We start from the raw sequence: 25020 nt of genomic DNA on the forward strand, positions 1-25020 counted from the left end.
TTCTTTATTAAACTGAAATATATAAGTCTGATTTTATATAGGGAGAACCGACTAAATCATGGGCAAATTGGGCATTTTATGAACCCTAAACGTCCAAAGGGGTCAACTTTGTCTTGGGTGTGGCCGGACTGCCGATTAACTAATGTCAATTTTTTGTCAAGCAAAACCCTTAGGCAACATAAAAGCGGCCTTTTAATATAATTAGAATCTTTAAAAAAATAACTGTTATTTGATGATTTGGTGGAATAAAAATGTTGTCTTTTAAGACAGATGACTGCTTAATACAGGTCGTTGTATATTAGACAACTGAATAAAAAAGGCCACTTGAGAACATAAGCTCACAGGGATAACAGCACTGATGAGGAGGTGGCGCGTTTTTACTGTATCTTCTCAGCCCATTAACAGAGGGGGAAAAAACCTGTAACGCTTGTTACCAAAGAAAAAATGTACTGACGTTGTACGTAGCCTCATCTGAAAGCTCACCCCGTGTTGTATACCAGACGTGGTCGCTTGAGCAGATTTGTCTTGTATAACAGGAGCAAAAAAATACTGATGAACGTAAGTCAGCTAAAATTACAGCCAATCAAAGCAAAACAAATTTAATTTGAAGATTATACATAGGTGAAAGTTTATTGTTGTATCTTGACTAGACCTTTTTGTTAACTGCATTCGAGCCACAAGAGCATAATAGATGTGTCATCCAGTATCTAACAGACTAATAATAGAGAATAATACAAGAGTGGCCATTAGATAATATTTATTTAACAACGAGTTGTTCTAAAATGTTATTTACAGCCCTTGTACTTACGTGTCACAGACAAATGACTGTCAGGTTAACTATACCTCACAGTGTAATCGATTCTGATCGTGCTGTTTTTTCATTTAATGTATGACATCGGTGACCTGGTCATCACCTAGGAGCAGCCAGTCATATGTCTTGAAATTGTTAACATACGTACATGTTAACAAGTATGTATTATCAAAAATAACGAATGATGTTCTCCCAAATGGGTGTGTAAGAAATGAAGGCATCACAGTACCACACTCATTGTAACATAGGAATCCTTGACAGATAGCCGTAGAAGCAGATTCATTTCTTCAGGACAGTATATTTGAAAATACTGACAAAATTCATTATCATCATCATCATCATCATATTCTCATGCCATGTTTAAATAGAACAAATCTGTTCATAAATGTACGGTCAAGGACTTTCAACTCAACTCGCGATGAGAGTAGACGTGGTTAGCTGCGCTCTTGACTTACCCCCCCCCCCCCCCCACACATACACACACCTGGGGGGACTGCTCGCCAGTTTTGGAAAGCTGAGTGAGTATCGCGTCACGCACACCGGGTCACGAGCTTCCGTGACCTTGGTGTACGGGGACGCGATCTCACCGACAAGGAATCGGAAGTGGAGGAAGAGGAAACCTGCGCTAGGAGCGACACGGGGGGGGGGGGGGAGATCTAAGCTGGCGGCTCAACCGCCAGTGGCGGTCCCTTCTGCGACCAGCCCCAAGGGAACCGTCGGCCACCGAACTGGACGAGCTCAACACTGCGGTGTGTGAGACGCCCAACGACCCTCCATCACCGACCGTCACATGGCCCAGGAAGAACTGGCCGGTATCTCCGGTACAGCCAGTCGCCTCGCCATCGGCCCGATCGACCATCGTTGGAGAAAAAAGGAAGGCAACATCACCGACCGACCGGCCAGCCAAGGCCGAGAGACCAGCCCCGGTAGTCGCTCCCCCTGAAGAGTCCAAATGGACCGTCGCTGTGAACGGACTGAATAAACAACTTCACCAGTACATGCAGGGGGACACGACTGACTCGACGCAGCTACGAGGCAGCCACCTCAACACAGACTGGAGATCTCTGGAGGACGGCAGCAAATACGAACTCCACAACAAGATGTTTGGAACTCATGACACCGTAGTCGTGACGCACCAGAGGGACAAGACCTACCGCCAAGTCATACTTCCGGCCAAGTTGGACAACAAGAACATCCACAAGATGATCCGGGCGGTCTGCGGCCCCGACTACGGTGCTGTAGTGCGTACTTTGCTACGATGCCAACATCTCCTGCCTCTACTCCGGGAATCTTCAGGCTCGCCAAAGTAGACACCAACCTCCTTTTTCTTTTTGGGAGCTTAGTTGGACTTTAAAAATTTTCGGCCGCGGCTCAAAATTCTTATATATTTTTTTTTTTATAAATAGTCCAACGCACTTTACTTTGGTGCCCGATCAATTGCTCAAATCACCTTAAAACCTTTTAGGCCGAGCAGTCAAAAACGTTTGGTTTTAAATTCTTAGTCCGGACATGTGTAGAAGTGTAGAATGTCGTTAGGATTTTAGGACTTGGGTCTTTGACCGACCACTAAATTTTTTTTCTCCAAATTCCGCCCACCTCAAACGTACCCCTCCCCACTCCTGGCCCAAACTGGATTTTGCCTTCCAATAAGTTTGTACGTCCTAACAAATATACATTACGAATTAAAATGAAAAATGACTGTGAAAAACATTAGCACACAACCTCAAACACATTGGATATACAGACATTGATACTCTGGGGAAAAAAAGGTATTTAGTATGTAATTTTTACTCGCCAAAACGTCGGTTAGTCGGAAACATATTATAATGGCAGCAAACTCCGAACAATCGCTTTAAAATGTAATTTTCCGAAGATCTACATTTTGAAACTTTGTTCAATAAAAATAATTATAATATATAATAAAATGTTATTAAAGTACTACTAACCAACAAATAACGTCAGCAATGCCAAAACATTTGACCATGCCGTTCCTTGTTGAGGGAGGCAACTCTTATGATTAATAAATATACGTATATGTACAGTTAATTTCCTTTTTACAACAATAAATGTGTGTGGTTCTATACCGGCCTAGGTGGCGTCATGGTTAAGCCATCGAATATAATGCTGGTAGGTACAGGGTTCGCAGTCCGGTACCGGCTACCACCCAGAACGAGTTTTAACGATTCAATGGGTAGGTGTAAGGCCACTACACCCTCTTTTCTTTCTCTTTCTCTCTCTCTCTCTCTCTCTCTCTCTCTCTCTCTCTCTCTCTCTCTCTCTCTCTCTCTCTCTCTCTCTCTCTCTCTCTCTCTCTCTCTCTCTCTCGCTCGCTCACTAATCGCTAACAATTAACAACCAACCCCCTGTCCTGGGCAGACAGCTCAGATACCTGAGATGTATGCCCAAGACAGCGTGCTTGAACCTTAATTATGAAAATAAGTTGAAATAAAATGAAATGTGGTTCTATGTATATAATCAATATAATATATGTATGAAAATTAGCACTTGATGAACATTTCTATTGAATTGTACAATCTAAATAAAAACAAATGTCACAATAAGTGTCAATACCAAATCCTATTTTAAATATTTGTTGAAAAAGTCTCCATTCGTATTCTTGTAGCCCAACAGCACTTGAATGTTTCTTTATACTACTATACACGTTAACATTCTTACAGAAAGTAATGGCCAGGCTCATTTCTGATAAAAACAAACACTTGAATATACCATATACTTAACGTAAATCCAATATCCACAACCATCACCAGTTTGCCTATCCTATGCCACACACAATTAACCACCAGACACATATCTTTACCAAGCACATGCTATGTATGTCATCTTTATACAAAGGTTTTTTTTAGCAGATGATAATAGAACGATATAAGGCCTTTGTTAAAATACACCAAAAACATGGAGTTACATTTAGAGTTGTCAGTGTCCCCGGCCAGGTACTATGAATATGGATGATTAAAAACAAAAATTGTCAAAATAAACCAAAAACCGTAAGGATTTAGAAAGGTAAAAAATTAACCAAAAGTCTAAAAAAAAATAAGAAAAATAGCACAACTTAATAACAAACCGTCTTGAAGGGTGATGATTTCAATGCACTGAATAAAAAAGATACACTTTGTTTTTAAAAGCTCAAAGCGGAAAGAAAGGTGAACAAACTGCCAAATGTAATAATGGATAGATAATGAATAATGAATATATGGATAGACAGATATGATCAGACATTTAAATATTGTTAGCTGTAATACGAACATATTATGATGGGTTGATATGATTCACTAGAGCAGTCACGACATTATTAAAACGTCCTTTTGACTCTGTCTTGTGAAGAGCTACGATATTGGAAAGTGTCAATAGGTTTTCACGGTCATTTACAACAAATTAGTTATAAAGAAATGCGAAGAAATTGGCACTCAAAAGAGTGAAGGGATAATAGTAGGGCGGCTTAGCTGATCAATTGTGCACTTTCCCTTAAAAGCATGAAACTTGGCACATGGTTAGAGTAACACAATAAAAAGATATAGTCCAGGGGCCACCGGAAATTGCACCCCGTATGGTGGCCATCTTGGATTTCAAAATGGCCACCATTGTGGACCTGCTTTGTTAAATATCTCCTTAACTAGTACAGAGATCGAGACAGTTGAAACGCCTATACCTACATTTTAGGGCTCTAGGAATCCAATGGTGACATAAAATGTTTGAAAATTGTAGTTGCCATCTTGAAATCTAAGATGGCCGCCATAGACAAGCTATTTTGCTGAATATCTCATTAAGTAGTAAAGATATCAATACAGTTTTAACGCCTATACCCACGTTTTAGGGGTCTAGGAATCCAGTTATAACATTGAATATGTTATAGCTATTTTATAGTCGAAGATAGCCACCATCCAAAGGCTATTAACATAGCATATCATCAGTTAACAGGTCGACACACAATATGTGAAGGAATGAACCATCAAGAAAACATCACGAGTAGTTGGCCAAAAAAGCACAGTTACCGTCACTTGATTTTTCTAAGTCTCTGTTGCATTCCCCATCACAAGAACAAAGAGACGTGCATGGAAGTGCAGCCTTCTTACACCTGCAGCGACCAGTGCATCCTTTTATGCATCCACACCGGATAAGTTCATTGCAGATCTTTGCGACTTCCGGTAGTGTTGTCCAAATCGGTTTAAAGTGACCGTCAGATGTTTTCCCCCAACCCCACTCACTTGGAGATGGGAGCTCAGGCTGTGCATGTAATGCCTGGCCCCAGCATAATGCTCCTTGGTACACTGCACGCCTAACATGCTGCACCAGAGCATGATGTGTAGGCGGAATTGATTCCAGAGGTCTGCCTTTCTTTGCAAACAGTTTCTTTCGTGCTGTATTAATGTCAAAATGACGAATCTTGCAATAATGCTCATATAGGACTCAGTTATATCTGTTTTGTCATGGTTGACTTCAGATAGTGCATCTGTAAGCTCTGGGAAGGACTCCCATACAGCCCATGCAGTTCGCTTACCACGCCCAACAAACGCCGACAGTGTCGCATCCTGTCAGTGCATGAAACATGGGGAGGGCCTTAGACTTCTCAGGGCTGAGAGCAGTGGCTATGTCATGTGCAGGGATGAATCGCAAGCTCTTTCCTGTTCCAAAGGCTAACCATATCTTCAAAGAAAGTCTCTGAGTTGCCATAACTGCAAGTACGACAACATCTGTGTCAACGGTTCGGATTAGGATCCTGTCATTCCCTCTCTGTGCCGCATCAGCTGCATGGAGGAACATGCGGCCATCTGCCTCTTCTTGGCTGCATGGAGCCAGCGATTTTAGATTCATGCGTGGTGGAGCAGTAAGAACCTCTGTTTCCAGTGTGACTACTAACTCCTTGCTGTGGTCTTTCACTGGACAGGAAACTGAAAAGTTCTGTCTTGTTTTCGTCGACACGAAGAAAATTCTGCCATTGTCCAGGAACTGCAACTGAGGTACCCACACGTCGACGAACTCCCTTGCCACGCTTTTCTCGGGTCATGCACTTTAGACTTTTAGGCAGGTAACGGTCCCACACCAGGTCAAGTCGGGTTGCAGATTTATACTGGGAGAGAACAAATGGGATGAATACCTCATTGGCATATTTTCCAAAGGTCTTCGCTGTTCCAGGCGTTAGCATTTGAACAATCGCTGCCCCATCAAGTATTACGCACGTAACCTCTGGAGCCTATCTTTGTTCCAGTTCGAAGCGTCCCTGCCTGGGACAAGGATGGAGGGAAAGGCTGATTTTCATGACGGAAAAAATCATCCAGGTTTCCCTCACATGTCTGACAAGCAATGTAAAGACGGGAAAACAACTGCAGATCGTTCTTTAATGAGGCTACCTTCTGTTTGTCTTTAGGCTGGGCTTTTGCTGATGAGCTGCCAAATAATGGCAACTTGTTGCGGGAGAGGACATCATTGAGAGGCTTTTTACGCTCAAAGAGCCTTTCTTGCACAAATGATTCCAAAGCCTCCTTCCCCACCTTCTGCACAGTTTGCACACTGTGAGTAACTGATGAGCTTGCAATGTCTTTTGTGTCGAGGACCACAATATCAGTGGTTTCTTCAAGAAACGGATTACCAAGCTCCTCGATAACTGACACAAGTGATCTGACATCTTTGTCATGGTGCTCCTGGGTCACCTCAAACTCACCAATCACTCTTGCAACCTCTGGGCCAGCAACCATCCATCTTTGCAGAGCATTGAGATTGTCCATCAGCCCAACAGCTCCTCCACCCCCTTGATGCATGCATTATTCTGCCCATGTGCCTGGTCCGTGGCAATGGAGGAAAATATTCGCTTAGTCTTTTGCACTGTGAACATGCCAGCTCGGAATTCTTCCAACACTTCTGGGTGTGTCCTATGAAGGCCTAGCATGTCTCACAAGTTGACTGGGATCTATCTCGCATAGTGTGTGTGGTCAAGAGCAAAGAACCACGGGAGAAGCTTCCAGAGAGCATCTAAGTACATATCAAAGTCAACTTCCCTCAAGAAGCACATAAAGGTCAGGATGCAAACCTCTAATGCCAATGCAAGACTCCAGTACTGGAATTGTGGACATTCTTTGGTTCTTCTTTGACACCATTCCTTAAATGATAACTGTTGATCCTTGTCAGCTGCTCTTGCATAGTCATCGTATGCGTGATGCTGCAGTATGTTCAATGCTGCAGCTGTAACCTGATGTGCGTGACGTGTACGCGCAATATGCACAGCTCACAGGAAGGAATCTGCTGTTCCGGCTGAAGCAATGTCAGCTTGCACCAATGCTTCTACCCAGCCACTTCCTGCTAACCAATCACCTGCTGTCTTCAGTGCAGCCAATTCAATGTGCAACCCTCCAAACAGAATAACACATTTATCCTCTCCATATTTCTCGGGCCAATTCCACTGAATTTCTATTGCAACTGCGAATAATGGCTGATCAAAGGCGATGACAGGAGTTTGCCCAGGATTTATATGCTGCACAGCACTCAGAATGACATCCATTGAGTGTTTTATCATGGCCGCAGTGTGAGCACTCTCGTGAAACAGTGGTAGTAGAGCCGTTACGGACATTGGACGAGCTGATTCAGACAGGTTGTGAGCATGGTAAGCTGCCCAAGAAATGTTGTCAGCACGAGAGCTTGTGGTCTTGTTTTCTATGTGCTCTCTTACATGCTCAAGCCATATATCGTCACTGGACGTCTTCTCCTGGGCCAGAGACTTTAGGCCTATGTCTGGAACTTTACACTTGCCTGAACAGGTGGTACGTTGGTGTAGTAATTTGGCAAAGCACTGAGTTTCTTTGTGCCAGCTACACCACTAAGTGATGGGGAATGCAACAGAGACTAGACAAATCAAGTGACGGTAACTGTGCTTTTTTGGCCAACTGCTCGTGATGTTTTCTTTATGGTTCATTCCTTCACATATTGTGTGTCGACCTGTTAACTGATGATATGCTATGTTAATAGCCTTTTGATGGTGGCTATCTTCGATTATAAGATAGCTGCCACATATTCAATGTTACCATTGGATTCCTAGACCCCTAAAACGTGGGTATAGGCGTTAAACCTGTATTGATATGTTTACTACTTAATGAGATATTCAGCAAAATAGCTTGTCTATGGCGGCCATCTTAGATTTCAAGATGGCAGCCACAATTTTCAAACATTTTATGTCACCATTGGATTCCTAGAGCCCTAAAATGTAGGTATAAGCATTTCAACTGTCTCGATCTCTGTACTAGTTAAGGAGATATTTAACAAAACAGGTCCACAATGGTGGCCATTTTGAAATCCAAGATGGCCACCATACGGGGTGCAATTTCCGGTGGCCCCTGGACTAAAAATCTTTTTATTGTGTTACTCTAACCATGTGCCAAGTTTCATGCTTTTAAGGGAAAGTGCACAATCGACCTGTTTTTTGGAGCTAAGCCGCCCCACTATAAGGGGTACGTACAGTGGCATAAAAACATTTCAGTGGATGACCTCCGTAGAAGTAATTGATGACTAGAAAACCGAAGAGTAGATTTATTGTATAAGAATAATGACTAGATACACACACGGACGGACGGACAGACTCACACACAAAGACCAATACTTCCTTAAAGCTCAAACCATCTCAACAGGCGGGAACGATATGTAAGTATCTTGTACTTAAAGTTATATTTTGTTGCTACCACAAGGTCATATGGCGACCAAGTGTTATTAAACAGATGCAATAATGTATCCACAGGTATAGGATTCTATTTTAAAGTTTTCTCTTTAAAAAGGATTCCATTTTGGAATTTTCTCTTTAAAAAGGATTCCATTTTGGAATTTTCTCTTTAAAAAGGATTACATTTTTTGAATGTGCTCTTAAAGGATTCTATCACATTTGCAATTCACCCTTTTAGATTTCCGTTTGCAATTTGCTATTACAGTGTTCTATTCTGTTAAAATTCACAGGATTACGTTCTATTCTCTTTGCAATTTTATGTTACAGAATTCTGTTTTGGAATTTGTTGTTACATGATTATGTTCTATTCTCTTTATAATTTGCTGTTATAGCATTCTGTTTTGGAATTTGCTATTGAAGGGTCATTTTGTTTTTGGAATTTGATGTTATAGGATTTTGAAATTCGCTGGTTTAGGATTCTGTAGTGGAATTCATTGTTACAGTGTGGGGTTCATGGACGATTTTCGCCTACACGCAGGACAAGGTCGGATCTTTCCGCTTCTTCCAAGAGTTGATCTCGATAGATGCACGATACACCTAAAATTAAAAACCAAACATAATTCTGGTGCACACGAACAAAGAGTTACAAAAGAGTGATTATCCTTTGTAAATACAAGGCTCGAAACTTGCAAGAGGAAGACAGAAAATACAGTTCAACGTGCACAATATATTTTTTCTGATAATCAGCTACGCAAGCAGCTGTCGCTTTTCATCTTATTTTTGACAGTGTATGGATATATCGAGAATTCTTTATTTTCTGAAGTGATAATATAAATCAAATGTTTTTATCGACGTTTGTCTGAAGTCTTCGACACAGCAGTTGAAAACGTTACATTATAAGTGTAACTTTGAGATTAGTAGTAAAGTTGAAGTTTGTTTTGTTTAATGACACCACTAGAGCACATCGATTAATTAATCATCGGCTATTGGATGTCAAACATTTGGTAATTTTGACATATAATTTTAGAGAGAGTGAGTACCTTTTTAACATGCCCCTATACAACTACGGTTTCGGGCATAATCTTTGAGCGGAAACTCGCTACATTTTTCCATTAATAGCAAGGGATCTTTTATATGCACCATCCCATAGACAGGATAGCATATAAACGGAGGTTTTTAGAGGAAACCCGCTGTCACCACAAAGGCTACTCTTTTACGACAGGCAGCAAGGGACCTATATTTGCGCTTCCCACAGGCAGGATAGCACAAACCATGGCCTTTGTTGAACCAGTTATGGATCAGTGGTCGGTGCACGTGGTTTACACCTACTCATTGAGCCTTGCGGAGCACTCACTCAGAAAGGATAGCACATACCACGGTCTTTGATATACCAGTCATGGAACGAGAAATAGCCCAATGGGCCCACCGATAGGAATCGATCCCAAACCGACCGAGCATCAAGCAAACGCCTTACCACTGGGCCAGATCCTGCCCCTCTGCCCCTCCTGAACAGATGTAAATTATGTAACAAGGGTCATACACGTGATACAGACTTGAAGCTGGTTTAATATCTTATAAATACCATAGCCATGTATACTGAGGCTGATTGATCCTGCGATCGTCACACATTACGCGAGCGCTCTACCACTGAGCTATATCACTGTTCGTATTTCCATCTGTTACGGCGATGCCACACGATTCGAGTAGCTCGTACGAAAACAGCCACGAGAATAACCGACTGAATAGCAACCGATGAAATCGTAATGTCTGTCTGTCAATTGGTCATTCTCGTGGCTATTGTCATACGAAGCACTCGTATCGTGTGACATCGCCTTTAATCTGCTTAAACTGTCCTACCTGTTGTGTATAAAGTGGCCGCAATCCAAGGCATCGAGTTTCTCTGGTTTTTCACCAATGATCTCGTCGCACACGCCACAGAAGAGTTCCATTTCGTCCAGGAGTTGTCTGACCACTGTGAAGTGACGGTGACTGAGCGACGTCTCCCCCGACACCTTGTACAGCGCCTGCAGCCTGGCGTGGCACCTAAGCATCTCCAGCTACAACGACAACAGTTAAAGTTTTGTTTTGTTTAACGACACTAATTGAACACATTGATTTAATAACCATTGGCTGTTGGGTGTCAAATATTTGATAATTCTGACTGAGGAAAACCAGCACAGACAGGACAGCATATACGACGACCTTTAAAGGGACATTCCTGAGTTTGCTGCACTTTTAAAGATGTTATCGACTAACAGAGACTTTTTAACGATTGTAATTACATATCAAATATATTTGTCTGCATAAAATATTAGTGGCTGTATATTAAACGTGTTTCTGATCGTTCTAATATTTGTACTAGGTTAAATTTCATCTTATTTCCTACGTACGAAATTATTTGAAGACAAAATCCAGTTCGGGCTTCTTAGAAATTTCATCTTATTTCCTACGTACGAAATTATTTGAAGACAAAATCCAGTTTGGGCTTCTTAAAAATATTAATATACATATATATATTGAATATACAGACATACAGATATTCTAAACAAGAAAATATATTTAATATGTAAGTTTAATCGTAGATATATTTTATTAGTCGGAAACATCTTACAATGCAGCAAACTCGGAAATGTCCCTTTAAGACTAATAATATACCAGTCGTGTGGCACTGGTTAGAACGCGGATGGGGGGGGGGGGGGGGGGAGGGGAGACAACACACGAGGAGGTTCTATCCTACGACCCATGCACCCCAAGCATGCGCTCTACCTACTGAGCCGGACATTTAAATCGTTTCGGTGGATTAGTTATTACGCCAAATATTTTATATTGTTCTCTACCATATATACACTCAGTTCCTACCTTATTGCTATACTAACATTGTATAACATGAAATCAGGCACGTATGAAGAAAACTAGTGGGGGGAGGGGGAGGGTCGGTATAAACTGTGACCAGCAACGTTTCTAGGGGTATTCGGGGCATGTTCTCCGGAATACATTTGGGTTTTTTTTAAAGAGAAGAAAATTTGCTTTGAGCCCCCAACCTGTCTCAATATGCATGGTCATATTTTTAAAATCTCTATATTATCATTTTAATAGAACAGTACCTTGTTGCCAATCTTCTGAACTATGTCCAGTGATTTTGTGTTTAATTCTATAGCCTGAAATAAAGAAAAAAAAGATAAAAAATGTATACAGCATGAGATATTTGATGCACAATTAAATAGTCTCACTTTACGTGTAGCATTCAAAATCGGATTTCTGTACAAGACAAAGCTGTGTGGATAAAGATGTGACTTGCAGATCTCCTACATCGCAAACATACTTACAACTTGAAAAAAAACAACGTTGTTTTGACTGATAATAAAATATAATGAAAGAATTTTATAAAATGGTGCAAATGTTAGAACTGCTGAAAGCCTATTTAAAAAAAAATTACTTTATGAATTGTAAACAACCTTTGATATTCTTTTCGGAAACGTTGTTTGTGTTTCTAAGATGTTTAAAACTCATTTCCATCCACATTCACGGCATTATAGCGAGTACACGCCGCCAAACAAGCACTTTGCTGAATATCCCGTCCATTAATAAAATGTGTTTTACGTTTGCATTAGTTCAAGTTATTTATTTATTTTTGCTTTCCACTATCTACCCACTTTGTCAGTTGTGATATATACGTAGTGTGTAAGCGTTCTGAAATACGACCAAGCCGCAAACTCGTGCTAGACTTTCAGTCAGATGTGGACCTCATAAGAAAGGGATAGTGCATATAAAAGACCCCTTGCTACTAATGAAAAAAACAATGTAGCGGGTTTCCTCTAAGATTATATGTCAGAATTACCAAATGTTTGACACCCAATAACCGATGATTAATAAATCAATGTGCTCTAGTTGTGTCGTTAAACAAAAACAAACTCATAAGAAAGGAGTATTTAATGGCATGCTATTCTACGCATAGCACACCAGCAGCCCTGTCATGGTTTTCAATAAGAGTTAAAAAGTTTGTTTTATTTAACGACACCACTAGAGCATATTGATTTATTAATGATCGGCTACTGCATGTCAAACATTTGATAATTTTGACATATAGTTTTAGAGAGGAAACCCGCTACATTTTTCCATTAGTAGCATGACTTTTGATATACCAGTCGTGATGCACTGGCTGGAGCGAGAAATAGCCCAATGGGCGACGGGGATTTCGGTAAGAGAGAAAGAAGAAGAAGGAAAGCACTTTATATAATATATACTAGGACAAAAACATTCATTAAATCATTTATACATATTTTCGTGCTTATAATCCAAGTAAGGTTCAAGCACGCTGTCCTGGGCACACCTCAGCTATCTGGGCTGTCTGTCCAGGACAGTGGGTTACTTGTTAGTGGTTAATGAGAGAGACGTAGTGGCCTTACATCTACCCATTGATTTGTTAAACTCGCTCTGAGTGGGAGTCGGTACCGGGCTGCGAACCCAGTACCTAACAGTCTTATGTCCGATGGCTTAACCACTACATCACTAAGGTAGGTACTGCTTTCGTGATACTAGACCTTGTTTATATCAATTGGCTGAGAGGGGAGGGACTAGCATATTCGATAGTGTGTACGGCTGAACCAACTCGGTGGACCCATTCTGTGGTCGTTTTCTTTTGTCCACACGACTTGTATATCAAATGCCGTGATATGTGCCGTCCGGTCTGTGCGAGGAGTAGGGAGCAAGAAGACGGGTAGTTACTTCTCTAGTCATATAGTCTCTTAAGACGCTCCATCATCATCATCATCATCATCATCATCATCATCATCAAAACCAAACCGTATATAGTATCGGATTAAATGTACTCATAACCCCACCCCAATCCCGGGAGCACATCCAGTGGGATCAAAAAGTTCGACAGGAACGTCAGACCCACCTCCTTCCCAAAAGCAAATCCGAAACAGAAATCCAGCATATTATATGTATTAAAATATGTCCAAATGGACAGTTCACATTTATTGTTCAATAAAACATGAAGCCCAGAGCCGTATTAGTTCATAAACCGACTAGGCCTGGGATTAGGGCGCCAAAGTTTAGGTAGTGGAAAAATCTTTCTTTTTTTCTTTTTTTCTTTGTTTGTTTTTGTTTGGGGGTTGTTGTTGTTGTTGTTGTTGTTTTTTTGTGTGTGGTTTTTTTTTTTTTTGGGGGGGGGGGGTGTTTTGGGGGGTGGGGGTTGGGGGGGTGTTTGTGGTGGTTTTTGTCTGTTTTTTTTGTTTGTTTGGTTGTTGTTGGGGTTTTTTTGTTGGGGGGAGGGGGTTGTATGCTACAAGAAATTCCACTTTTCCACTAATATTTGAACTTACTCTTTTTGCCAACTCCATCTGCTCCCTCCCCATCCCCGCTCAGGTTCATCCGCCTATCCCTATATATTTCCACTAAGTAGTGGTATAGTTTTAGAAGCGAGGAGTGGGGCAAACATATTAGTGACCATGGGGCGCCAAATAATGAAATATGTCTCTGATTAAACCCACTAATATTTCAAGTCTATCAAACCCGACTCGGGGAGCTTCCCTCACCCGCTTCCTTGTAACAGTTCCTGCTCGTGGTCCCAGCACGAACGAAGCAAGTCTACGGAAGCAGAGCCAGGTTTTACCATTATGCCACGCGGAGTACTACTATCTATCTACATCACAATTAGCGTGGACAAAGCAGTGCCACTCTGATCTATATTGGTGCTTAGATGAGACCTACAGCATTCGGGGAGCTATAAAAAGATGGCTAAACCAGGTACGAGAAATTCCTGTGCCAGGTTCCCACGATATCGTCTGACACGCAACTCGACTCATCAGCACGTGCAAACAAGAAAAACACGCAACAGAGAGGGTTTCTTCACTGAAATGTATTATTGTCTTGTAAATCAATGCTGCTTTGAAGAAAAACAAACAACTCTATTACTTGTTCTAAGAATCTTGTTAGCAGGCTATCGGTGTGGTTTTTTAAATAGGTTTTTTTTGTGGTTTTTTTTTGCTCTGGAATAAACGCTTGCCCAGTGTATCTGGTCTTTCATTCAAGTAGGCCTATTTAGAAATAATCTGCATTGGACTAAACATATTTCCAATCATCCACATCACAGGTCTAAACCAAGTATTGTGATTACGCAGACAGACGGATGGACGGACAGACAGACAGACAGACAGAGATCAATTGTTTATTAAAATATCAGTTATAGAACAAAGACCATTACTATAATATGTAACAAGCATTCTGAGAGTACTGCTAAAGCAATAAATGTCCCCTACCGGGCCCAACAAATTTTCGTATCTCCTAAATTCAAGAGCCATAACTCTGTGAAAAATGGGTAAATCGGCATGAACGTTGAACTTGATCTGTAATAGTACATGATAAAGCTACATACAAAATTCCAGCTCAATATATTGAAGCACTGCGAAAACAAAGTCCAGAATTCCCTACGTTCAAGGGCCACAACTCTGTAAAAAGTGGGTAAATCGCCATGAAAGTAAAGTAAAGTTTGTTTTATTTAACGACGCCGCTAGAGCACATTGATTTTTTATCTTATCATCGGCTATTGGACGTCACATATTGTCATTCTGACACTGTTTTTCAGAGGAAACCCGCTGTCGCCACATAGGCTACTCTTTTACGACAGGCAGCAAGTGATCTTTTATTTGCGCTTCCCACAGGCAGGATAGCACAAACCATGGCCTTTGTTGAACCAGTTATGGATCACTGGTCGGTGCAAGTGGTTTACACCTACCCATTAAGCCTTGCGAAGCACTCACTCGGGGTTTGGAGTCGGTATCTGGATTAAAAATCCCATGCCTCGACTGGGATCCGAACCCAGTACCTACCAGCCTGTAGACCGACGGCCTGCCACGGCGCCACCGAGGCCGGTAAATCGCCATGAAAGTCAAGCTTGATCTGTAACAGTATAAAATATCAGCTCAATAGCAATTGTTAAAAAAACCCAAACAAACAAACAAACAAAAAAAAAAGAAAGAAAGAAAAAAGAAAAGAAAGAAAAACCCAACCCAGAAAGCTATATGTTTGACAGACGGATATACAGACATACAGAAGGACGGAGGTGAAACCAATAGTCCCCTCCGGTTGGACTGGTACAGTTATGAATATTAGTTATGGACATTAGTTTTTACTATGGTTGAAAAGCTGAATGAAAATGGCTCTGAGTGCATCTTACAGTGTTCACAAAACGCTCTTAAGCTCTGTTAGGCTGCACTGCGTAGTCCTTGCCCAGCGTTTTGCATGGCACCCCACTGTGCTATCGCAGTTGCCAGAGTTTAGTTAATTAGGTCCATGGCTAATAACTAGTAAACGTACTTGCACAATTATAACAAAATTTATTTTCTTGCATTTAGAGTCACATACCAAGTGACATCTTATCATGAGACTACGAAGCTATCCGATATGACATTCCGACTTTAGTGACGTAGTGGTTTTAAGCCTTAAACCATACGATAGTAGGTTCGCATCCATGCACCGGCTCCAAACAAGAGTGTGTTTCAATGTCTCTCATTGAGGTGGTGTAAAGCTACCACTTTTTCCATAATAACCAACGACAGTCATCCCACTCATCAGATCTGAGTTCAGCCAGACCGGTTAGAAAAACGTCCGCTAGACTGGTTTATGCGCTTCGCGGTAAAACAAATGACCATGTCGGGAGCCAATCAAATAGTTCGCGAACGTTAGCAAAACGTTTATAAGTGAACTTGGGGGATGATGGTTGAAGTGCGTGCCTAGGACCTGCAGAGTGCTTGAACCTTAAGTTGAGTTTAAACTGAGAAGAAAAAAAACTTGAACTATGGCATGGGAAACTAGGAATTTTCACTGCAGTGTAATCGAAACCTAGTCATTAAACGTTCCAAGAACGTGAAACAGCCCATTGTCCCATTGTTCGTGCCCAGCTTTGATTAAGTGGTATTTGTCTCGCTGCAGCGTAACGTGGCAGACACCGTTGTCTCCGGTTCAAATAAGTAGGCCCTACGAGTAACAGTGACGTGAATTTGTGATACACATGTTGTATATGTTTGAAACGTTTTTATTTCATTTACAGGGCCATATCTGTCCTAAAGTAACTAGGGGTCAACACAATGGGGGAATCATTGCAAAGTATTATGAGTTTCTTAACCAACTGGAAAAAAGGGCCATTTTTAGACTACTGTTTTAACTTTTTCGTATTGTTTGGGGTTTGGGATGGGCATTCACCCTGGGTACGATGCTAATTCATTTTAATGTTTTGTTGTTGCCACATATTATAATTCAATATACTGTTCAGACGACAACTAATATTTAACATGACGTCAAATTATCTGAAGAAATAAGATCTACAGCAAAATTCGCGATTATATATCTTAGCGTTTCTTTGATATAGTGTTCCTTACAAGTAGAATATATCAACTGTGGACACTACATCTGTCTCTCGGTGGGTATGACGTAAACGAGGTTCACAAACAGGTCGTGTCAAGTTCCGCTCAGTTGTCATGGAGACACCGTGACAGCAATATGATAATATTTATTTTGATTCACTTCCATGCTATATCCAATTAAGGTTCAAGCACGCTGTTCTGAACACACACATACTCAGCTCTCTGTAGTAATTGCTGAGAATTATTAAAGGAACTGTCCTGAGTTTACTGACGTGTTAACTACTACAGTTAAATATTAAATACGGTTTCTTGAGTAGAATATCAGTGTATGTTTAGAAGGGCAAAATTAATTGTTTAATCCTGACCTGCTAGGGGTCCATAACATCAATGCGTCGTGTTCGAAACCCCAGTGGTATATGAGCACGTATAACTAGTTACCTACCTACCTACCTACCTACCTAACATCAGTGTAATATAGTTTGGTAAGTAGTGTTAATGAACAAGACTCATCATGGTACATAGAAAGGCAAACTGTTTAACAACCGGCCCCGATGGTGTCGTGGTTAAGCCTTCAGACATTATAAGGCGGGTAGGTACTGGGTTCGTACTCCGGTACCGGCTCCCGTCCACTACACCACCTTCTCTCTCATTAACAACTAATCGTCTGTCCTGGATAGGCAGCCCAGATAGTTGTGATGTATGACCAGGACAGCGTGCTTGAAACTTAATTGGATATAAGCACGAAAATAAGCTGAAATGAAATGAATGAACTGTTTAATCCGCGCCTGCTAACGTAGTCCAGCTTTATATCTAATTACATAAACTATCTGTAATAAATATACCAGTAAAGTAATGTGTGTGTTTTTCACCTGTTCGAAGTTTCTGGTGCACGTGGCTGTTTTGGCCATTCCCCCAAGAACCTCGGCCTGTCCCAGTCTGTCGCCCGTCTCCGACAGGATGCTATAGGCCGACTCGTAGCGAGGACTGGCTCTCTGAAATACCACAGTTAGAAACATATTAGACAATAACGAGGACTGGCTCTCTGAAATACCAGTTAGAAACATGTCAGACAATAGCGAGGACTGGCTCTCTGAAATACCACAGTTAGAAACATGTCAGACAATAGCGAAGACTGGCTCTCTGAAATACCACAGTTAGAAACATATCAGACAATAGCGAAGACTGGCTCTCTGAAATACCACAGTTAGAAACATGTCAGATAACAGCGAGGACTCGCTCTGTGAAATACCACAGTTAGAAACATATCAGACAATAACGATGACTGGCTCTCTGAAATATCAGGACTGGATCTCTGAAATATCACAGTTAGAAACATATCAGACAATATCGAGGACTGGCTCTCTGAAATACCACAGTTAGAAACATGTCAGACAATAGCGAGGACTGGCTCTCTGAAATACCACAGTTAGAAACATGTCAGACAATAGCGAAGACTGGCTCTCTGAAATACCAGACTTAGAAACATATCAGACAATAGCGAAGACTGGCTCTCTGAAATACTACAGTTAGAAACATGTCAGACAATAGCGAGGACTGGCTCTCTGAAATACCACAGTTAGAAACATGTCAGACAACAGCGAGGACTGCCTCTGAAATACCACAGTTAGAAACATGTCAGACAATAGCGAGGACTGGCTCTCTAAAATACCACAGTTAGAAACATGTCAGACAATATCAGACAATAGCGAGGACTGGCTCTGTGAAACACAACAGTTAGAAACATATCAGACAATAGCGAGGACTGGCTCTCTGAAATACCACAGTTAAAAACATGCCAGACAATATCAGACAATAGCGAGGACTGTCTCTCTGAAATACCACAGTTAGAAACATGTCAGACAATATCAGACAATAGCGAGGACTGGCTCTCTGAAATACCACAATCACAAACATATCAGACAACAGCGAGGACTGGCTCTCTGAAATACCACAATTACAAACATATCAGACAATTCAAAAATAAAATTGTTAGTATAATATTTAGGCTTCTTCAGCCACTCATGTAGTATTCTCTATATAATCTATGTATCGCCATTTTTACAGTTTCGTTAAAGGAAACTTTAATTCGGCTAAATGTTTTTTGATCAAATTCGCCAAATATTTGGGGGGGGGGGGGGGGGCAGCTTAACCCTTGCACTTCATTGTTGGGTTGTATCTAGCTTAATTGGTAGAGTGCTCGGCTGAAGGACTGAATCCCTTCGGTAACCTAGTTTCTGATGCAATTCTTTGTTCATCCCAACCAGTGCCCCACGACTGGTATACCAAAAGCCGTGGTATGTGTTGTCATTTCTCTGGGACAGTGCATACACAAGATTCTTTACTGCTAATGGAAAAATGTAGCAGCTTTCCTCAAAGACTATTTGAGACAATATTAAAAAATTTGACATCCAATAGCTAATTAATTAGTGGTGTTGTTAAATAAAATAAACTTTCTTTTATAATATTTACTTTCTGAAGCCTACGACCAACCATCATTAACACATATCTGATTATAAATGGCATTTTAACATATTTACTTAAAACGTACTTTAATAAAGAAAGAACTGTTTTGTTTAACGACGCACTCAACACATTTTAATTACGGTGATTTGGAGTGGAACATATGGTTAAGCACCACTTTGATAAATGAAAGAAAACCCACTACCGCCACTCCATGGGCTACACTTTTCATCTATCGAAAGAGAATTTTTTATATGCACCAACCATACAAAACCGATACTACATATCACGGCCTCTGTTACACCAGTTGTGGAGCATTGGCTAATATGGAGCGAAAAATAACCCAATCAGCCCATTGACGAGGATCGATCCTAGACCGATCGCGCGTCAAGTGTTGTGGAAATTAACTGAAGCGAGAAATAACACAATGAGCCCATTGACGAGGATCGATCCTAGACCGATCGCGCGTCAAGTATTGTGGAACACTGGTTGGGAGTGAGAACTAGCCCAAATAAGCCCATTGACGAGGATCGATTCTAGACCGATCGCGCGTCAAGTGTTGTGGAAAATTAACTGGGTCGATCCTAGACCGATCGCGCATCAAGTGTTGTGGAACACTGACTGGAGTGAGATCTAGCCCAGTAAGCCCAATGACGAGGATCGATCTTAGACCGATCGCGCATCAAGTGAGCGCTTTACCACTGAGCTACGTCTTAGGTCAAGCTTCAAAATACAGACCCGTGTAACCAGAGCCACGCTGTGTATAATTTGTCGAGTGTTATTGTAAGAATATACATTATTTATGTGGATGAACGACTACCTAGCTACGAGACTGACCCGGTTACTACATACCTCGAAGTCCGATCTTTTCCTGTGGATATCAGCGAATACCATGAGACATCTGGCTTGGACTTGACGATCGCCATACAGCATTGCAACCTTCATGGCATCCTGTTGATATTTAAAGAGAAATCCTATATTTATTGTAGACAAAGTATTCAGAAGCTTTGTATTTCTCCACTCATTACTATATGATGTAGAAATGTGTTTTTACACCATTCGTTTATTTATTTATTTTTTTAAAATCCCAAATTTACTGTATGTAGTAGACTAGTGTTGGTATAAAGTGCTCCTACTGACAGTAGTCAGTGAGAATGTTCCTATTAGCTCAGTTGGTAGAGCGCAATTAGAGTCCGTGGTTCGAATCTACTCAGTGGAGGTTGAGGTTTTTTCTTACATGCAAGGCCTTTCCCCAGAATTTTTATAAGGCGCTTACATTTTTAGCATCAGTATAAGACAATTCAAGCCAAAGTAAGTGGGGTAGTGGGTTAAAAACAGTTAAGTGTTTGCCTTCAATCCAGTTAATCATGTTTTTTTCGTTTTTGTAAAAAAATTTTTTAAAGTAACCAATCAATTCCCCACCCCCAACAATTTCATAATTTGTGCCATGTTGTTGTTGTTGATTTCAGCGTCGTGTTAAATGCTTGTTGTGATTTCTGCTTGTAAAATACCTAGGCTAAGAATGCTAACTTTACAGTATATTATATTTATAAATAAATAAATAAATAAATAAATAAATATGTCATGTAAACAACGTTTTAATAATACAACAACAAAAACGTTCATCCTACCCCGCCATAAGTAAAGAGAAGTGTGGGAAATATAGTTATTTTTGTAGTACATGTAATTTCAACACAAAATCACAAAACAATGTATTCAGAAGCATCTTCACCTCTACCCTTACCACGATACAAAATAAGTTATGAAACCATAACCACTTTCATAACATCCTCTTGTTATTTAAAAATGAAATCTTATACCGAGTCATATTATTCATTGTGGATAAAGTATTAAGAACTTTCATAACATCATTTTGCGTTTAGAAAGCCAATACTTTATCCAGCGAGTTCAACGTAGTCAGGCCTTTACCCAGGATTTTTTTAAGGCGCTTACATTTTTAGCATCAGTATAACACAAATCAAGCCAAAATAAGTGGGGTAGTGAGTTGAAAACAGTTAAGTGTTTGCCTTCAATCCTGCTAATCATGCTCTTTTTTTCAAAGTAACCCATCAATTCCCCACCCCCAATTTCATAATTTGTGCCATGTTGTTGCTGTTGATTTCAGCATAGTGTTAAATGCTTGTTGTGATTTCTGCTTGTAAAATACCTGGGCTAAGAATGCCGACTTCACAGTATATTCCATGTATATAAAAAAAACCTATAAAAAAAAACGTTAATCAAATTAAAATTTACGCTCTTTTTAAAATCCAGCTAACTTATTAAATGTCGTACAAATATATATCTAACATTATCTAACAAATATGATTATTGTAAGCTAATTCAGTGTACGTTTAACTGCAATTTGTATAAATAATGCATGTTCATTTCCCGCGATCGCGATCTCTCGACCATAGGTACAAAATTAACAAAGACAAAGGAAATAAATTAAACTGCCGTCAGGTATTCATTGATACAAACAACTATTGTTTTTCTAAAAATTTACATCAAGATTTACTTCTGTGTACTCGTATTGTTCAGTGTCGCAACGACGCCTCTTGACACGTGGGTGTCAGCTGACTCTGAAGAGTGACGTATATTCGCGTCGAGAGCTTTCCTCGGTTCAGCCAACAAACGTTCTTCCTAACGTTCGCGAATTATTTGATTGGTGTCCGTCGTGTCCATTTGGTTTAACGTGAACCAGTGTAGCGAACGTTTTGTTTTCGCTCGATCTGGCTGAACTCAGCTCTTGTCTTGGGATCGCCTAAATGTCTTTCGGCCCTGAACTGGCATGTGTATTCAAATTGACACGCGTTGTCGGTTTGTTTTTATCACTTTGATTCAAAGACTTTGCAAAGTTAAAATAACAAGTTACAGATCTTCCAGACATTGAATTACCGTCACATTGCTGTCATACATGTCGAATGCATGCGGTTAAAATTAATAATAGTGATTATTAAAATAAACAAACATCATAAGGCCTACGCTGTATTCTGGATTTTCTCGTTACCGGTCGCGAGATCGCTATTAAAGGAGAGGACAATTAAGGCATTTGGCCTGGTATGCATATTCAACGATATATAATGCACATTATTGCTTAATATCAACACGTATAATCGTATAGTTAATTAATAAAACGGTTAAATGTGACGACTATTATATATAACGGGCGCAGCCATTTTGTACCATCTCAGTGAGTACGCCCTCTGGCGAGCTGGTGGTTACGTAATACTTAACGCGTAACGTCAGGAATGAGCCTTAGAACTAGAGAAACACAATCTACCTGGTTTTTGCGGGAAGATAAATAGTCATACATTGCAATGTTCTGTAATAATACACATCCCAGTAAGCCAGCAATAAGTATATCGAGCACTATATATATTAGTTTTCAATACAAAATAAAATACCATTGTCAAAGTGGCTACACAACAAGTCGAAACAATTAACAATGTTTTGCCCATGCATTAACCTACGTACTGAAATGATACACGGAGTTGTTTTCTTAGTTAATTGGTCTATGCTGTTAGCTGCTTCTACCTGTGATTCCTGATTGGCAGGTGTGTATTTAATTGGTAACCAGACGAAACAATTAATTGTCGCTGTCTAGACACAAAAATACATACCGTTATTGTGGAATATTACTTGTCGCCCCTAAAATTGTAATGGACATGGTTTATTACTGTAAATAGTTCTGTAAAACTATTGATTAAAAAGTCTTTTTCATCAAAAACCACAGAACTGACCAATTGCGTAGTCCCAAAGAAAAGAAAATTATCACTTGGGTATTGTGGCTTGTCGTTTTTGCTCCAAAGTAGCATATCAATAGGCCTAATTTTGTACATTTTTCCTTTGGATTATTTATCAGAGAAAAATACTATAACCCCATTTTGTTCCGGTAATGCAACTTGAAATATATTTAGTTAAATATTTTATTATAATATTACGTCATTTATGCTGTTTTACAAGTCAGGTTGATCAAAGAGAAGCGCCGTGTCGAAAATTACTGCTTTTGTTTACACTGTACATACAGGAGACGGTCAGGAGCTGACGTCACTTCGCCCCGAGCTATCCCACCGGACGTCACAAAAACGAAACAAAATGGCTGCCCCCAGTTAGCAGGAATAATAATGTTTTTTTATTAACTCTAAAATTACGCGTTTTTCATTTGCTAAAGTGTCAGTATGTGTTGGTGGTCCGGGTATGCATCTTTCCAACACATAAGGCTCTTGTTTGAGTTGACCCTACCTTTAAGCTAATTGAATATTTGGTATTATTATTATGTTTGAGCTGTCGGATAGATTATGTAACCGTTTGTTCACATCAGAAGATAGAAAATGGTTTAGCAAAATTTTAGCCACTTGCAAATTTTATTAGCCATTTTTTTAAAAATAATTTTTAATTAGGCAATGGCTAATCTGGCTACCAACAGCGCGAGCCGATGATGTTTTTAGTGTGTGGGAGTTTGTATGTATGTATGCCCACAAAAAACTGTCACGTCAAATGTCGGAAATTAACGTGCTTATATCAAATGAATGTTCAAGCACGCTTGTTGTGGACACAATGTCCGACTTAGGCCAGGCATTGTACCCAAAACAAGAAGGGGAAGGGGGAAAAGGCTTCTGCAAATTGCAATAAAAACAATTTTAGGTTAAAAAAAAAAAAAAAAATCATAATCTGGAAATTTAACTTAAATGCCAAATAAATAATTTATGTGTGGCGAGCCAAACAAATTGAGGAAAATTAGACGCAATTTTGACGGTTCTCTAATAATAAATATTTTAATTAGGACTCCTAAAATTAAATAATTTTGAACCAGAAGTAAAAGCAGAGTCCTAAAATAGAACCAAGGGGTAGCTCTAATGTGGGTTCGCAATTCTCACACCAGTGAGTCTAACTTCCAAAAATCAAATTCCTACAAGTTATAAAAAAAGATGTAAACTGGAAGTAATCCAGTATACGGTTAATTACTGCCATTATCAAGTTAATAATAATAATAATATATGGGTATACCAAGGTAACACCTTGACCATAGGAGGTATATGTCAAGGCGAGAAAACGGGAAGGTCCACTTTCATTTTAATTAAGTTGTCTGAAGCAAATCCCAGCTTCTCCTCTAAGACAAACCAACTATTAAATTAGTTACCAAATATATTCTATTACTAAAATATATTTGAAAATCAACTCGAAGGGCGAGGAACGGCGAGGAATGGCACAGGTGCAACCTACTTTCCTCTTTCCCTTTTCCTTTTTAAATTTTTTTTAAATTTGGTTTTACATATTCGTTAATATTATATTTATTGAGTATGTGTAAAGAGGGTGAGAGTTGGGGCTACACCTATCCTTAAGCCAAAAGGGTGCCTGGCTCACTACCACCTATCTGTTGGACCTACCAGCCCCAACTCACACTTCTTCACACAACTCAAAGATACAAAGTAGTACTTAGACACAAGGGTTAATTTAATATCCTAGTCCCAATCAAAATGTATTAATATTCTTCTACGACTAATGCTGGTGAAGAAAAAAAAAAAAAAAAATCCCACAGTGAGCACCACGAAGTTCACAAAAATATATACATAAATGTTTTTCATTCTTTCTTATTCATTCTTTATTTAAAACTGTCCGGTCGTATAAAAGTATGCTAAATTAAGTGGGCAAGTTAATGTTAAAAGCCCCTCTGGCACCCCGACAAGGAAATAAATACATCCGAGATATATTGCCAATAAGGG

The 25020-nt window shown here is 40.0% G+C and overlaps 1 protein-coding gene across 1 annotated transcript in view; it reads right to left on the reverse strand.

Annotated features, from left to right (window-relative positions):
• Window positions 1-8332: 8332 nt before the first annotated feature.
• The window catches only part of LOC121372230 (43 kDa receptor-associated protein of the synapse-like), a 34783-nt gene continuing 18095 nt past the window's right edge, over window positions 8333-25020 (reverse strand). The window contains exons 2-6 of the mRNA XM_041498521.1: window positions 20150-20248; window positions 17707-17829; window positions 11576-11629; window positions 10329-10528; window positions 8333-9068 (exon numbers count right to left, since the gene is read on the reverse strand). Coding sequence (XP_041354455.1) covers window positions 8969-9068; window positions 10329-10528; window positions 11576-11629; window positions 17707-17829; window positions 20150-20248 — 576 coding nt within the window. The 3' untranslated portion in view covers window positions 8333-8968. The remainder of the gene's footprint in view (window positions 9069-10328; window positions 10529-11575; window positions 11630-17706; window positions 17830-20149; window positions 20249-25020) is intronic.

This window comes from Gigantopelta aegis, chromosome 4, assembly GCF_016097555.1.
Source record: "Gigantopelta aegis isolate Gae_Host chromosome 4, Gae_host_genome, whole genome shotgun sequence".
In the NCBI taxonomy this organism is placed as follows: Eukaryota; Metazoa; Mollusca; class Gastropoda; order Neomphalida; family Peltospiridae; genus Gigantopelta; species Gigantopelta aegis.